This window comes from Schistocerca piceifrons, chromosome 2, assembly GCF_021461385.2.
Source record: "Schistocerca piceifrons isolate TAMUIC-IGC-003096 chromosome 2, iqSchPice1.1, whole genome shotgun sequence".
Classification (NCBI taxonomy): domain Eukaryota; kingdom Metazoa; phylum Arthropoda; class Insecta; order Orthoptera; family Acrididae; genus Schistocerca; species Schistocerca piceifrons.
Window position 1 is genome coordinate 941,354,358 of NC_060139.1, and position 16,903 is coordinate 941,371,260.

Sequence of the window (16,903 nt, forward strand, 5' to 3'; positions counted from 1 at the left end):
TTATGTTATCACAAATGTTGTGTGAAAACACTCAACTCAAGGTATAGTGAGAATTGCCTGTCTTAAAAGTGAAACTTCACAAAGCTACTGAGCATTATGACTGCGTCTACGAGGTATAGTGTTTCCTAAATGTTTGGAATTCTTGGTCAGTACAGGAGACACTGAGGGGAAATAGGAACAAGAGGAGAATTTGAGATACCCACTTAAAGGTACAATGTGATTGAGACGCTGAGAAATTGTCTGCTGCAGGAAACGCTGTGCCCCTGTAGTAGTATTGAGGTAGACGACAGTTTTATCCGTTGTTTTGCCAGTTACAGGGGTAGCGCTACGCTTACCTTATGTCTGCTTACTCTGAGGAAGTTGCATTGTCAATGTAAGAGATGAGGCAAAGTAAGTAGTGCAAGCTTACCATTAAAATCTCAGTGAATAGAATAGCAGTGTTAAGAACAGTAGCATGTTTTGTGTTTATTTTCTTTCCATGAAATCCCAGATCTCAGTCGACTACGGACTTATGATGACAAAGAGAGTTTGTGTGTTGATGGCAATGACAAATCTCACTGTGGACACAGTGTGCTCCAGATGAGTGTGGAGCAAGGTGAACGTCTTACATTGGTAAATGGTGAAGGGTAACAAAAGGTGAGAAGATGGCGTGCAGGAAGTGAGTTCAATAATGTGTAACTCATGTGGCTGATAAGAGGCAAGCGATTATTCAAAGTAATGTAACCACTTTGTGCGAGATTTTCCATATCAATGTGAAAAATTATGTAGTGTTCCCACATGCCAATGTCTCTTCTCCATGTCATAGGTCCATTTATGATGAGATACTCGATGAAAATGATTCCCATCGATCCTGAGGAGAAAGTTACTATAGTTACAGATAAGTGGAAATGCAGAAACTGACTAATTATTCAAGTTGTAAGGAGTAGTGTAGCGTAGAAACTAACCATTTAATGATATAATGTGTCTTGATAGTCCTTCTATGTGACAGTGTTTCAACAAAATGTAGCTGGAGATGTATATCGAAAAGCAGACTTGGAGTAATTAAGTAGTTAGGGGGGAAAAGCTGATGAAAGGAAAACAGTACCTGTTCCATTTCCCCATATGTGCCCCAGCACATTTCATCAGTGTCATATAGCAAAGTAATCATTGAAATCTCTTTGTGTTATCATTTATCAGCACCACAATGTACCACATGGAAAAGCATTAAATGTCAGATAGTTATTATACCTATTGTTAATGAGTAAAAATACATTTGTATGATGGTTTAAGCATTTTAAAATTTTTCTCTTTAGTCAGTACTAATGTGGAAATGTATGATGCACCTGGGCGTAAAATACTGTAAGTATTGCACATTTTCCAACCTTATGGGGTTACAGGCATTTCGGCATTGTAACGTTTTACAATCTAGTGAAATAGATGAGTAGGTGTTCAGTTATTTGTAAATTGTTAATGTTATGTGAATTCTCTGTTTGAAATATATGTTTGTACGCATCAGCTGGAGATATTTGTTCATACATGATGGGAAAAGGAAACCCCGTTTGGAATGAGGCAATGAGCAAGCCTCCCTCAGTCCTGGCGATGAGGAGATAACAGATAGGAATAGAGAATACAGTCTTTGCAGCCTGAACTGTTCTCCTTTACGTGTAGAGTCGAGCGCCACTACAGATAGAGTGCAGTGAATGCTGCACCACTGTGTTCTGAAGTGAGTGTGCTGAAAATATGCTGATTGTCAGGCTTGCTGTGCTTAATGTTATCCAGATGAGCAACCACTCCAACTGGTGTGATATCACGATTGTGTGTGTGTGTTGTTATATATTCTCAGGACGGCTCACTTCAGCATAGGTAAAGACGTCCAATATAAGAATGCCACCAATGTTATGTGATTAGTGGTGAAACATGTGAATGATTTTTCTTTCTTTCATTTATCCAGATGTCTTTTTGCTTTGTCTTTAGTGAAGTGTATTATCAAGACTTGAGGGTGCACATAAAACCTAACATCATCCTATTTTCTTCTGTAACTGAACGAATGCTATATCTTATTATTATGTACCAAGTCTTTCTGTGTGAAACACAAACCTATATTCATCGAGTCATTCCCATGAGATGTGCATATTCAACCTCTGGCCTTCAAGATGCATCTTACACCGTTGCTTGTTAATTTATGACTATGTACTGATATTCATTTTTACATTCCACCGTAATTACTTTTATTTCTGTGTGTCTGATTTCATTTAAATGTAATATGATTCCTGTACCTATTTACTTAGTGTCAGATCGGCAAGGTTTCCAGCTGGACGTAATCAGCGATAGGAATTACTGGACTTTTTGTTGATGCAAGTATTCTTATGCTAATTGTGATTTTTCTCCATATCTCATGAGTTGAAGTGTGTGTTGCAAATTTGGGATCTTAACAGGAAACTATAAAAGTGTTTGTGGCATCAATATTATGCTATCATAGTTCTTAAATGATTAAATGTGGAGTTTATTCCTTCTCCTTTTCGTATTGATCTGATGACAAACAAACTTCGTCAAGTGAATATGAACAGTGGCATTTTGACATACATTTTCTGCAGGAACACAATTTAAATTTTACTACTTGTGTTTGTAATATGATGGCATACGGATTTCAACCAGATTCACTGCCACATGTTGTTGTCTTTCATTTTCTTGGTTTCATGTAAATGTAAAATGCCTTTCATACTTTCAATTAGTCATAGGAATCCATTTTTCCATATTTCTGCTGTTTTCTTTCGAGAGTTCTACGATCTGTTTGTATATCTGTTGCTACAGTATATGGTTTATGAGGAGCTAGGTCCCAACCCCTTTAGAAAGAAATATACACATGTGTAAAGAAATACTGACATCTTAATTTAATTTTGGATGGTTGTGTGAACTCAGGATAATGTCCTTTTCTTGATACTACCTCTGCCAGTACATTTGTTTTGCTATAGAATGTATGTATGTAAATTTGTGAACTGTAATTTTCAGATATCTTGGCGAGCTTTTCTTTGAGCACAGCATACTATCATTTGACTGTTAACTTCAACATGTGTTCCTACATTGATTGCCAGAGTAACTCTGCATTTTTCACATGGATAGTTATAATGTGCAAAATAAAATAAATATCCATTCATGGTAGAAATTCTTGTTAGTTTTCCATTTCTGAAATTTCTTGGAGACAGAAATTTGTGACTCCCTTTCTGCCATTAAAGGCAGACATTTTGCTTAGAAAGTGATGAGTTGACTGAATACCAACATGTATGTTGGATTTATTTTTAGCTGTCAGAATTTATTTAAGAATACCTCAAACTGGAAGCATACTGAAACTGAGAGAGCAAGAGAGCGAAAGACAGAGAGAGAGTAAATGACTATGGAGAAATGTAGTACATTTCTTAATCACATGCTGTTTGTACATCAGCCTTCCAGTCCCTCACATGCTTATCTTGAAGTAGATTGTTTTCATCTTTGTACCCCCAGTGTGTAATCCAAGAGTAGTTCCCATACAAAGTTTAATCAAAACGACACATAACTGTTTTAAAAAAGACGCTACTTCTTTCACTATCTCCAAAACCTTTCATTCATGCTGAACATTCCAAAACATTGTTTGTTTGTTGGCAGTTTAGAAGCTGACTGAAGTATTTGACTGTTCCTAGGCACTTGTATCAAACAATTACATCTCTAAAGGACATTTCAGTGCCTGATAGTCTTTAATGTACTCTTAAGGATTTGAAATCACTTTCAGGAGCTACCTTGCCTTTATCTAAGATGAGAGTTTTTACTTTTACATCAACTTCATTACTATACTATAAGTTTTAGTGTCGATTCTTTTCAGAGATTTTTCATGTATTCCACATGTTTGTAAATTGTTTTAACATTCATTCATATCTTCCATTTCACTACAACTAGAGCCTGAGTTGAGGTTGAAATTTCAGCAAGGTGGAATAGTTTCACCTGTTGTAATCTCACTACCCAATATTTTTTTTTTTCTTATTTTGTATTCCCTCCATTAAATATAAAGTTTGAAAATATGAAGTCTCAATATTGTTACAAAACATTTATTTTTTAAACCTTTATCATTTAGTATATGATTTGTATCTGCTGCTACCAACAATGTAGGTAGTTGAGGTAGAGGTATTCTAAATTTATGGTTCACTAAAACTGTCTTTATTTCAAATTTCAGTACAGATGATGACGTTTTGTGATAGGATTGATATATCTTATTTGAAATCTTTAGCTGAAGTCTTTCTAAGAAATGTCTTGTCTTTTATGAAGGCTGTATAATTCATAAGTTATCTTAATTCAAAATTGTCAGTACCTACAATAGAATGTCAGAATTATAGAATGTAATCCTTTCAAAATTTCAGTATTGTTGTCTCGCAACCATTAATTTTCTGATTCCATACATAGCTTTCATAGAATAATGCATTAGTTTGTAAAATAATTCACCTAGAAAATTAAAGTTTTCAGAAATTCTTGGTGGACTTTCATAGTTCCCAGTGGTCACTAAAACTTTTGCCCCATGAGAGAGCAATTAATTGAACCAATTTAAGGACATGTATACAACAGTTGAACTAAATATTTTGTCTATATGTTATTTTCTAATATATAATAGCTTTCTATATATATATATATATATATATATATATATATATATATATATATATAAACATTCTGTACAATCTATCCTAATCACATGGTTAAATAGGCAGAGCCACAAAACTACAGTCAGTCAGCAGCTAGTACTCAAAGAACAAAGCTACTACTGTTGTCACCAAGATGTATAGTCGCTATGTCAGCCAATAAGAGTAATTTAGTGAAGCTTATATCGAGTTAGGGCCTTGTTCCCTTCTTGTTAGTTAGCCATCTGTGTAGAAATGAATGGGCACTTGTGAACTGTTGGTATGCTCCTTAAAACCCCTATAGGTTACTGACCTTTATTATAAAAAATACATTATTTATTTGAATTAAACTGACCATCGGTACTGTTCATGAACAATAAATATGAATGAAGTGAAAACTGAACTCAATTGTGCCAATACAATCATTTAAAAATTGCTCAAGGCATGTAATATCAACAGCAGTGGTATCACTAATAAGAAAATCTAAAAGACTCACAAGCCCCAAAACAGGTTGGTAAGCTAACAATTGAAGATGTAATGGTTTCCGGTTTGTGTTCTTGTTAATATGTGGCTGCTATTTAATGGTTTCTGTTGGCATGTTTTAATTATTGTTGGCATAATACTCTTTGCACTATGAAACTAAAAGTCACATTTCTAAAATCCAGACAAAGCATATCTGTCTCAATATGGCAAAGAATTTTAAAAATGAATGGTTTACTTTTTCTCTGTTCACACCCTTTTTTGCTGAATATAATGACTACTTCAAATTTTCTGTATTACTTTTGTCGTCTTCTGTTCATTAGTTACCCACTGATGACTGAATATTATTTTAGGCTGTTTATTACCATTGACCTGTATAATTTGCTAATAAGTGTTATTAGATAACAGACTTTTGGGTAATATTAATGGGGTTTGTTGTTTATGATTATGACTTACATATTTTTTAACTGTGTACAATTTTTTTCGATCATGTTTTGAATAGCATGCAGTGAAGTTGATGACGCACCTGTGTTTGATTTGTACTGATATTTGCATTACTCTGTTCAGAAGTGTAAGTTCATACATTAAAACATGCAAACACTAGCATTCATTAACATTTTATGTTTAAAAATTCGTTTACAAAGTAAATGTATTTGTCAAGTAATTTTGCTTTATTTTTAACATTATCATTATTGTCTATTATCTCCTTCTTGCTAAAGGAGTTACTCACTCGTCCTCCCAAGGCTCCATCAATCTAGTTATAGTTCTTCCACCATGGAAGAACTACTGTCAGTACCAGCATGCAATAACCACTTAACTATAGAGACAGACCATTAACAAAGCTGGTCATATTTTTTTCTAGAGATCTATTTATGAAAGCTAATGTTTTAATGTTATGACTTGTTGTTAAAGTAACACTACTTTAGGAAATAAATCTATTGTGAGACAGTGTTTTTCGAACAATTGTTTAAAGAAAATTTTCTTGTGTAGTATATACTTTATGTCTCTCTATGGAGTTGACTACTGGCTAATATTCAGCACAACATTAATGAATAAAAGTTTACACAGTAAGTTAACATCCAGACACATTAATTGCTAAAAACTACACTCAATACAAGCGCAAAAGCAACTCAGAATGACGTTCTCTAATTCTGTTTATTTTTTCAGAACTTTCCTGCTATTTCTGCAGTTGCACACTGTCTTGTTTGCAGATTTGTGATGAGTCAATATCAAGTGACATTCTGTTTACAGAGATGAAGTGAATAATTTTAGTGAACATGCCTTTCAGTTCCTCTAAGGTAGAATTAATTGTGAACAAAAATTATTGTTTTCCGTTTATCAGCAGACGATTTGGGACCATTTACACATCAAAAGAAAAATATGTATCCAGTATCAAATCCAGTGGCATGCCTATAGTGCTTTGTATCCATGTGTAAAATAATTCCTTATATGAAGTACAATACTGGCATTTGCTTGCTATGAGTTAAGTATGAAGTAAACTAATTCTTACACACACAATTAGCCCCATAAAATTATAGTTTCATTTAATGAATTTTGTAATATTACAGTGAAATGCACTAATTATGTATTACGACATTCCAGTTGGAAATATTCAGTAATTTACGCATTTCATTACATTTCGCAAATTAAGGATGGCAAACATCCTTGTATCAGAATTGCGACTAAAGCAGAATTTAGTACTACAATTATACTTAACGTTCTTATTACAATACCCCCAAAAATTTAGAGAAAACTGTTGCACAGAGGAAGTGAACGGTTATGGGGAAGAGATTACACATTACAACAAAAGAGAAACTGCATTAATTCTTTCATCATAGTAAGAATCAGCGTTAGATTTTATTATACTGCTCTGCATATTATACCAACAATTTCACCCAACTTTGAGAAGTGTGTAATGGCTACCTTAAAGTATGTCTACATTTACTTTGACTTCTGTGTTTTTCAATTTCAACGTTCTTTGTCCAGTGTTAATTAAATTCGCTTACAATTCTACTCTTTTTTATACAACTGTGTATGAAATAGAGAGTATTGCACCGACAGTGTCAACGATTGCAAAGCCAAAACTTCAAGAAGACGGCTTAGCTCATTTTAAGATGTTACACCACTTAGCCTTACACTGCTGGTTGACACAGCATTCCGAATAATGTCGCTTTTAGCATAGGCGTTTGGTAAATCCTGAAGTCTTTCTTAATTCACCTACTCTCTACAGTTTGTTGGTTTTTCTTGCACTGTCGAGAACAGCAAATTTTCTGTATCCATATTCCTTTTTGTACAGAACAAAAAGCTGTGTAAGTATTTATGTTTTGGTTATAAGTACGATCAGTAATTTACATTGAGTGAATCTTTTTGTTTCGAAAATATATCGTAACATTTCCATGGTGATTAAAAGGAACATTAATGAACACAACTGAAATCACAGAGAATAATTATAAAAAAACAGCGAGACGTTTATTTGCAGTATAAGTTTTAATGGTACATTTTTAATTACATTGGCAAGAAGCTATGAACGGTGTACTGACATCGGCGATCACAATGCATTAGTCGACGAACAATGATAGAAAATCGTTTGTTAAGACCTCCACTTTCTCACCGATCCAGTTTTTGGTCACTTGGAACAAGTTTCCATGGAATAAAAGCGGAGATAACTGTCCAGAAGATCTGTAAGCACTAGTATTGGAACTGAAATAAAGGATAACGATACTTTCATAACTAAATTACAAAAAAAGACTGATGAAACAAAAAACAGAGGAAAAAGTATTATCACTGGTCTCAGACTAGCTTATGAGCACAGTTCAAAGTCCATTTCATATTACAGAGTTTATATATCACAGACATCAATGTTTGTTAGCATTCTTGCTTTTGTATTGTCATTAATATTATAGGCACCTTGTTGCGATATTGTTGAAATGTGGTTTTATTGTATACGACCGTTAGTTCGCTCTTTCAAACACCTTTGATGTAGATTTGACGATATCTACACCACAGAGCCATAGAATCACTGTGAATTGAAAAGCGACATGGTTAAACACATTGATCGACCTTGAGGCGTTTGACTATTTATATGTGCAACCTGCCAAATGGTATGCAAGAACTGTTAACTGTATCTTAGGTGGAAGAATAACATCTGCCTATGAGGTGAGTGTGGCGGTATTTCATGTTCCATAGATTAGTGCCATGTCAGAGTTAGAGGGGAAAGCTAAACCGATGCACACCTTGCCGACGCGACAAGTGCTGCCAGGGCCCAAATACGGCCCAGCCGTCCAGATGTGCCCAAATTCTGGACGGGCAGTCATCGCGCAGGCTGTGCTAACCTACCTGGGACGCCACGCTGCTTAGGATCGAATCCGCGGCCAGGCTCTCGAACTCGCCACACGTATTACCGTCTAAGATCATATAATGATGAAAAAGCGTAGGAAAATGTACAGATACAGCACAATAAATTATTTTGAAGAACAAGTAAATGGTATATAGGATTCCGCAATATCGACTGTTGTATGTTTCGAGTAGAATTTATTGATAACCTGTTGCGTAAGTACAAGGTTAAAGACGAGATGCCGAGAAAATAATTCTAACTGGAAGGAAGAATAGGAACTTTGATTTTGTAGTGTATCATTAACATCGTGATATGTCAGCAGAAAAAAAAAATGTGCTCACAAGTACTCCCAAAGATAACAGTAATTTCAAAGTCGAAATTGAAATTATTGAAAAAGTTAACGAATTTAAATATCTAGAAGCCTTCTTCAATACAACAAGTAACATCAAAGATGAAATTGAAATTGGATTACTAAGCACAAACAATGCATTGTGCTCACAAGTACTCCAAAAGATAACAGTAATTTCAAAGTCGAAATTGAAATAATTGATGAAGTTAACGAATTTAAATATCTAGAAGCCATCTTCAATACAACAAGTAACATCAAAGATGAAATTGAAATTGGATTACTAAGCACAAATAATGCTTATTGTAGCCTGACAAATTTCCTAAAGAGTAGAAAAATCTCTAGAAATAATCGAAATATTGATCTGCAACTACTTTTTAATTACCACTTTAAATTATGCAATTGAAACCTTGACTCTAACCAAAAAAAAAAAAAAAAAAAAAAAAAAACGAATAAATGTTCGGGATCTTGAAAGGAAAATACAATAGTTTTGCAGCAGTGAACGTAGAGGAGGGCGAATCTCGAAAAACTTACAGTTGTATTAGCCATTTGAAGGACTTGCCATGGCAGCAAAAATAAAAGGTAATATTGTTAATTGGATTGGAAAGAAGACAAATTCATAGATTGTAGCAGAAGAATTAGGCTACCAGAATAGCCGAGAATCAGATTTCAGAAAATGTTGAAAAGACGTGAAATTTTTGAAAATTACTAGTTGGAGTGGCTATTGCAAAATGAGACAAGTTGTTAAATCAGCAGCAAAGAAAACATACGGCTTGTAACTGATTTGTAGTAATAATGATAATCGAGATTGAGGTCAATAGCGACGGGATAAAGTGATACAGAGTTAAGAAAAACTGACGTTGGGGAAGACTGTGGTACACTGCGCATATTCTTTAGAAATTATTTGCAAAAAATTGTCCCTGAACTAAAAAAAATTGTGGACTATTTTTAATATTAACTTAGTGACGTTGTTATAAAAAGGGAACCTAGCTGAAATGAAATAATCGGAGGAACAGTTAGGGTTGACTGTACTTGGGAAACGAGTAAACGAGTTTGATACTTGAAAGAACGTACTTATTGTTAAGCGGCTGCCAAAAGTTGTGTTCAGAAGTTGTGACTAGAATACTGTGAGCGTTTTTTTAAACCAAAGAAGTTTTTGTCATAAATGAGTGTGAACTGCATCAAGCATTCTCTTGGCTCGGAAATAAGAAGTGGCTCACAATCTGTCATTATCTACTAGAACCTAAATCGTAGAAATGGTAATCTTTTCGAGGGAGCTGGGTAAGAAGCACTGAGAGATGAAAAGATTGACACAAGACTGCAAGACAGAAAACATAGGAAGCAAGCAAGACAAACACATATACCATTGAATCTTGTAATGACGATTCTCAGCAAAGATATTGCATTAAGATGTAACTACGGGTGGGCAAAATAAAAGTGACCTGGAAAATATTTCAAGCACCTTAAGCTAGGCAACTAACCTTACATCATCCGCCCCAGTTATGGATATTGTAAGGTGGGTTGGCTGTCTTAAGGTACATGAAACACATTTTGAGGGCAGTTTTATGTGCCCGTCCTGTAACATGGAAGCAATAGGAAGCTTAACTGTGGCAAGAATCTTCGGTATCAAAGCGGAGAAAGATAAATTAAATTTATACTTGCGTTAGTGAAAAGTAACCTCTTTGAACAAATTCTCAGCACTGCAGCTGAAACCTCGCTCTTTAGCCACTAGGACAAAGAGAGCCAGCTTAGACAAACTCTGGAAGCTCTATGAAGACCCAGACCCAACTGCGTCAGCCTCACTCGTAAATGAGATGACCACTGGATCTGCGTTTCCTGTCACTCTACTAGAGGTAGCACATGCAAAGCACATTTTATACAAGCAGCGGATACAAGCGGTTGCCACTTAAGATCTTAGGCGACACTACCTACAGATTCAACATCGGAAATGTCTGAAACGTTATTTAGTACACTGAGTGCATATTTATAAAATATGCTCTTCAGATTTGTGACGAAAGCACCAAATCATTAAACCGGGTAGTTCACGTTTCATCGAAACCGCAGCGATGGTGCAAAGGAGGCATGGCATCTCCGAGGGGGGGAACTAGAATCTCGTCTCGTACGTAAACGACACGAAGGCTATACGACATGCAAAACGCAAATCCAGCGTGATCTCTACAAGTCTGGCAGTTAGTCCTTCTAGGTTAACGGCAGCGTAGCGTCCCAGCTGTTTCATTTGCTTTTCTTGACCGTTGAGCGACATGCATGATGTTATATCGTATTCTGATCATCCCACAACACATTGCCTTATCTTTTCCTTTCGACTGCTGCGTCCGTGTTTTGAATACAAAACGGAGGGATATATGATTATTTTGGAATCTTGTGTTACGGTAATTCGTTACGTGAGGACATAGCCTCTTAGGCTAAATTATGTTGCTTCTTAAAGATGATTTTATATCTATTGTGAAGAGATCAACTGCAGTGGGGAAAGGAGACGTCTTGTTTGCGGCGTGATCTGAATTGGTGAGCTTCTGTTGCGTGGCACACTGTGACTGCTACATACAGTATATTGTTGTGACGTAAGCGTAGTAACAAAGGTATTAGTGTATGTCATTTTCTCCACTTGTGAATGTATTTTCAGCCCTTAATGCTTTAGCTTGCATATGTCTTAAATAGGACTACTGGTCTTTTAATCTCTGTATTGAAACTCCATTTGAGAATAGCAACGTGTATTGACAACAATTTTACAGTGGCTTTCTTATCGAACCTAAAAACACAGATCACAGCCAGCAGGTCCGGGAAACTGACTGGTGGCACCTGCACATCGCGGAGCAGCCGCAGAGTCGGCAGGTAGCGGTGGGCGTGGCGTCCAGCGGGCAGTGACGTCAGAGGGAGAGGAAGTGGCTGAGCGCCTGGTCGATGAGCTTGGTGGGGGCGGTGCCGTCGGCCGTGTAGCGCACCGCCCGCAGGGGGTCGCCTTCGCTGTTGACGACGCCGTACTCGCCGACGATGAAGCCGTCCGGGGTTCGTTCCTCGACGCGGTACTTGCGGAAGCCGCGGCCCTCCACCACGTAACCGGCCTTGTTGCCTGCGCTGTCCACCTGCAACACCAACACCTCTATGTAAAGTCCGCAAATACGAAGCCGAGTAAATGAGTAAATCCCCGAAACCATGCAGACAGTCTAAAATTCTAGACCCAGACACACTTCGGCGATTTCACAATATGGTGTAGCCTTTGGTACCTTAAAAAAGCAAAACCATCCCAAATAATAGGCAGAATCAATCATTAAGCTCTCCCCCTGCCCCCCACCAAAGCCATCAAGGCTACCAGATATTGCACATCCAGGTCCACTTCAACAATTTCAGCATCTGGTGTAGTCTTTGGTACCTTGAGACCACCTAAATGTCCCAGTTAAGTAGCTGGATCAATCATTAAACCTCCTCAAGACGTCTATACTTCCCAATACTCATATGAAGATCTGTCTCTGCAAATTCACCATCTGGTGTAACCTTCGGTACTATAAGGCCATACAAAAATCCCAAATACGAGGCTAGTCAATCAGCGAGCCTCCCAAAGCCATCCAGACTTCGAAAGACTCCACATTCAGATCCACTTGTTCTCGAAAGACTCCACATTCAGATCCACTTGTTCATCTTCAGCCGCTAGTATAGCCTTTGGTACATTACATCACCCTAAACGACCCAAATACAAGGCTGGATCAGTCCAACAAACCATCCACACTTAATAAGACTCCACATTATGATCTACTTCAACAATTTAACCATCTGGAGTAGCCTTTACTACCTGAAGGACGCCAAAAATTTCAAATAAGAGGCTGTGTGAATCAGTAAGTCTTCAAGCCATCCAGACTTACCAACATTCCACATCCAGATTCGCTCAACAGCTCACCATACAGCACAGACTCCGCTTTAAAGACGAACATCATCCCAAAGACGAGGCTGATTTAGTCACTAAGCCTCCTGAAGCCATGTAGACTTATCAATATTCCATATTCAGACCCACTTAACCATCTCACAATTTGATGTAGCCTTTGGTGCCTTGAAATTATTGTCATTGGAAGTATCATGTCTTGGCTGATTACGTTGTGTCATATTCCTTTCATAACTTCTTCGATATTTTGGGCCTCTTTCCTGCGATCTTTCTCATGAATCTTCCAGGATCTCAGGGTAGCTGAACACTGTGAAAAATCGGTTTCACTTTCGAGAATTAGAGGACGTCTTTGAGAAAACACCGAGTGAGGATCCTTTTATAATTGCATGCGCCACTGTTTTCTGACAGCTCGCCACTTAACCACAAAGAAATTATTACCTTGATAGGCAACGATCATGGGTCGCATAGACGTCTCTCTGATTTTCATTTCTCCGCCCAACGCACGGCACTAAACACAATCAGAGTGGATGCTATTTTCTGATTTTTTAAAATTATTAGTTTTGTAAATAAAGGTCAATAGCGCATTACAGCAACTGAATACAGAGTATAAGACATACAACAATAAAATATCAAACGAAACATCAATCGAGAATAATGCAACTTTTGTCAGATCAACTGCATAGAATACGACGTATGCTGAAACAAAAACTAAACTAGAGAAAGCAAAATACGCCGATTTCAGCGCTTATACAGGGTTCCCCTGGGGGAAAAGACAATTCTCAGGGATACGACAGAAACGTATATTTGAACAGAAAACTTCATATAGACGTGTGCTGCATTCTGAATGGTGTCGGTATAGTTTAATGTACATTAGTTTCCAAGCTAGTGGCTCGCAAGCATGTTTCTTACCCACACAATTCCTTTGATGTTTTATTGTGGCCCAACCTACCTCGTTGCTTAAAATCTCTGTGTTCGGGCTGTCATTCTGAGATTACAGTAGAATGATATATGCGCGTTTGTCCATTGTGTGTTATGAGTGACGTTGTGCGAGGGATTGAATGTGGATCAGAGAAAAGCATCAGTTAACTGTGTTTGTCCCCACGCTGGCTAAAATCCCATGTATCTACAGTACTGAGGAATGTGCAGATATAGTGTATCCTCACGGCTTCTGCGATGCTAGTGCTCCTACTGCTATCGAAAAATACCGTCGGCGTTTTCCGACACATCGCATTCCTGATCGTAAAATATTTAACAGAGTTTTGAGTACATTTCGTGAAAGGGACATTTTTCCAAGTTCGCATTTTTCTTCTTAACGTGTGGTTCAGCAACCTATGCAAGAACAGCAATACATTGTTGAAGGGTGAAGTGATGTCATACTTCCAGCACATGGTGACTTCCTGCGTGTTTCAGTGTCCCGTTGACGACAATGCCACAAGAATTTTGTCATGACAATGACAATTCTCCTTTCTTTCCATTATTACTACTCACAGACGAAGCCACGAACATATGGCATAGGATCAATATGCATAATAAACGTCGATAGTCTCAGGAAAATTCACATGCTACAGTGGAAACTGATTTCCAAACAGGTTTTGCGATCAACGTTTTGTGTGGCATGATCGGTAACATGCTTCAAATGATCTTTCTTTTCGTATCCCTGAATACTGGCCATTCCTCTTGGGACACCCTGTATATAATATACCGGATGTTTAAAGATAATATAGAATGAAACAATTACTAAGGTTGCATTATATAGCAGTTCCTGCTGTATCGTAGGTATTTTTGCTATCGAAATGGAAAATAAAATATAGTGGAATACAAAACGAAGTTCCTGTGTAAAGTGGTATTCGATTAGACAAACAGAGAAATGAAGAGACATGGTAAGAGCCGCGTGTATACGCAAGAAATCCTAAAATGCAACAATACAGAAAGAAATAAAAGAGTAGCATTTAGTATGAGTGGATGATAACTTATTACCTATAAAACTAATTAAATAACATGTAATATAGTTGTGGAGTGTCAGGGAGATAACATAGAAGACGGATCGAAGTGTGAATATTTGAAATGGAAAGCACTTAATTGCTGAAATGCAGAAGATGACGATTTTTTTAGAATGAAACATATCACCCAAGCCTAGATACATGCTTCTTGTGAAATCGTCCTGCAACTAACAGCACAGAGGCTAACTCAAATGTGTGCAGAATACAATCTCAAAACTTTATTATATAAGATGAATGTTATGGCTCTTCAAGGTAAATGCTCGATAAGGTTAAGATTAGGTAGTTAACAAAGAAATAAATGAATAGATGTAATATTTTAAATGTGTGGGCTGCGACACGAGTGATAATGATATAAAGGATGATACAGAACCGAAAACAATGGGAGTTTATTCGAGGATATTTTCTAAGTCTCCGGTGACTCGTTACAGAGTAAAATTACAGTTGTGATTTATTCAGTTTTGTCCCAAAGATCTTCACAACGGTGAAAAACCGCAGTGGCCAAAATGTACATGTTTTTAAGAAAGAAGAAGTTGATACAGATGCAGGTGGCAACATCATGAGATTGAATGGGAGATGAAAAACTAACCCTGAACTGCAATCTGAAGGATAGACATAGGTCAACCAAGGAAACGATGGGCGCAAACTTAATGAAAACTAAACAAGTAGGCGCCTAATCACTGTGTGCCAGACGATGAAGTTGTACTTTACGTGGGGAGCAAAGCTGGCAGTACAGCACACTTTCGCCTCATTGCCGTAAATACTGAATATAGCTAACTCTCAATTTCTATGCATACCTCTGGTTCAACTGTGTACATCTCAGGAATTAATGTGGGAACTATTATAGTTACCAATACAGATAACAACAGTGTAATAAAAATAATAATAATAATAATAATAATAATAATAATAAAGGGAGTTAAAAACAGCAAAATATTGAGTAGCATATTTGAAGCTATGTTTAGAATCATCAGAAACAAAAATGATAGTGAAATAGAAGGAGACTGAAATGACAGTGATATTAACTGTGAGAAAGAACAGAACATCAATAGACCACTCTGCAGACAAGGGCGAGAGAAAAGTGTTGAGGGGGCGGTGTTGATAAAAGTGAGTTTTAGACAAGCATATGGAATAGACAGCTACTTAGAAGGTGGACCAGTAACTGAGTCTTGAAGTTTTAAATGAATTTAATTTCCCTCATATTTTGAGGCTTATCATTTCAAAGACAGGTTTCGATGATTCTTAGAAAATGTCTATGTTACCTGGTGCCACAGAGAGGGTTTTACTTTGTTGATAACCAGCATATCTATTCTGCTCTTCAGGTAACAGTAGTAGCAGTATTCGTACTGTGTAAGGATTGAAGAAAAGTGCAATGATTGAAAAGACAATAGGACAAATACAGGTTATGATAGGATCTACGCTTATCAGCACATAGGTATGATAATGAAACTTCCTGGCAGATTAAAACTACGTTCCCGACCGAGACTCGAACGCGGGACCTTTGCCTTTCGCGGGCAAGTGCTCTACCATCTGAGCTACCGAAGCACGACTCACGCCCGGTACTCACAGCTTTACTTCTGCCAGTATCCTGTCTCCTACCTTAAAAACTTTACAGAAGCTCTTCTGCGGACCATGCAGAACTAGCACTCCTGAAAGAAAGGATATTGCGGAGACATGGCTTAGCCACAGCCTGGGGGATGTTTCCAGAATGAGATTCTCACTCTGCAGCGGAGTGTGCGCTGATATGAAACTTCCTGGCAGATTAAAACTGTGTGCCCGACCGAGACTCGAACTCGGGACCTTTGCCTTTCGTGGGCAAGTGCTCTACCATCTGAGCTACCGAACCACGACTCACGCCCGCTACTCACAGCTTTACTTCTGCCAGTATCCTGTCTCATACCTTCCAAACTTTACAGAAGCTCTTCTGCGAACCATGCAGAACTAGCACTCCTGAAAGAAAGGATATTACGGAGACATGGCTTAGCCACAGCCTGGAGGATGTTTCCAGAAGAGCTTCTGTAAAGTTTGGAAGGTAGGAGACAGGATAATGGCAGAAGTACAGCTGTGAGTACCGGGCGTGAGTCGTGCTTCGGTAGCTCAGATGGTAGAGCACTTGCCCGCGAAAGGCAAAGGTCCCGAGTTCGAGTCTCGGTCGGGCACACAGTTTTAATCTGCCAGGAAGTTTCATATCAGCGCACACTCCGCTGCAGAGTGAAAATCTCATTCTGGAGGTAT

The 16,903-nt window shown here is 37.6% G+C and overlaps 1 protein-coding gene across 1 annotated transcript in view; it reads right to left on the bottom strand.

Annotated features, from left to right (window-relative positions):
• Positions 1-7,551: 7,551 nt before the first annotated feature.
• The window catches only part of LOC124777510 (flocculation protein FLO11-like), a 503,784-nt gene continuing 494,432 nt past the window's right edge, over positions 7,552-16,903 (bottom strand). The window contains exon 3 of the mRNA XM_047252957.1: positions 7,552-11,880. Within this exon, the coding sequence (XP_047108913.1) occupies positions 11,665-11,880 (216 nt within the window). The 3' untranslated portion in view covers positions 7,552-11,664. The remainder of the gene's footprint in view (positions 11,881-16,903) is intronic.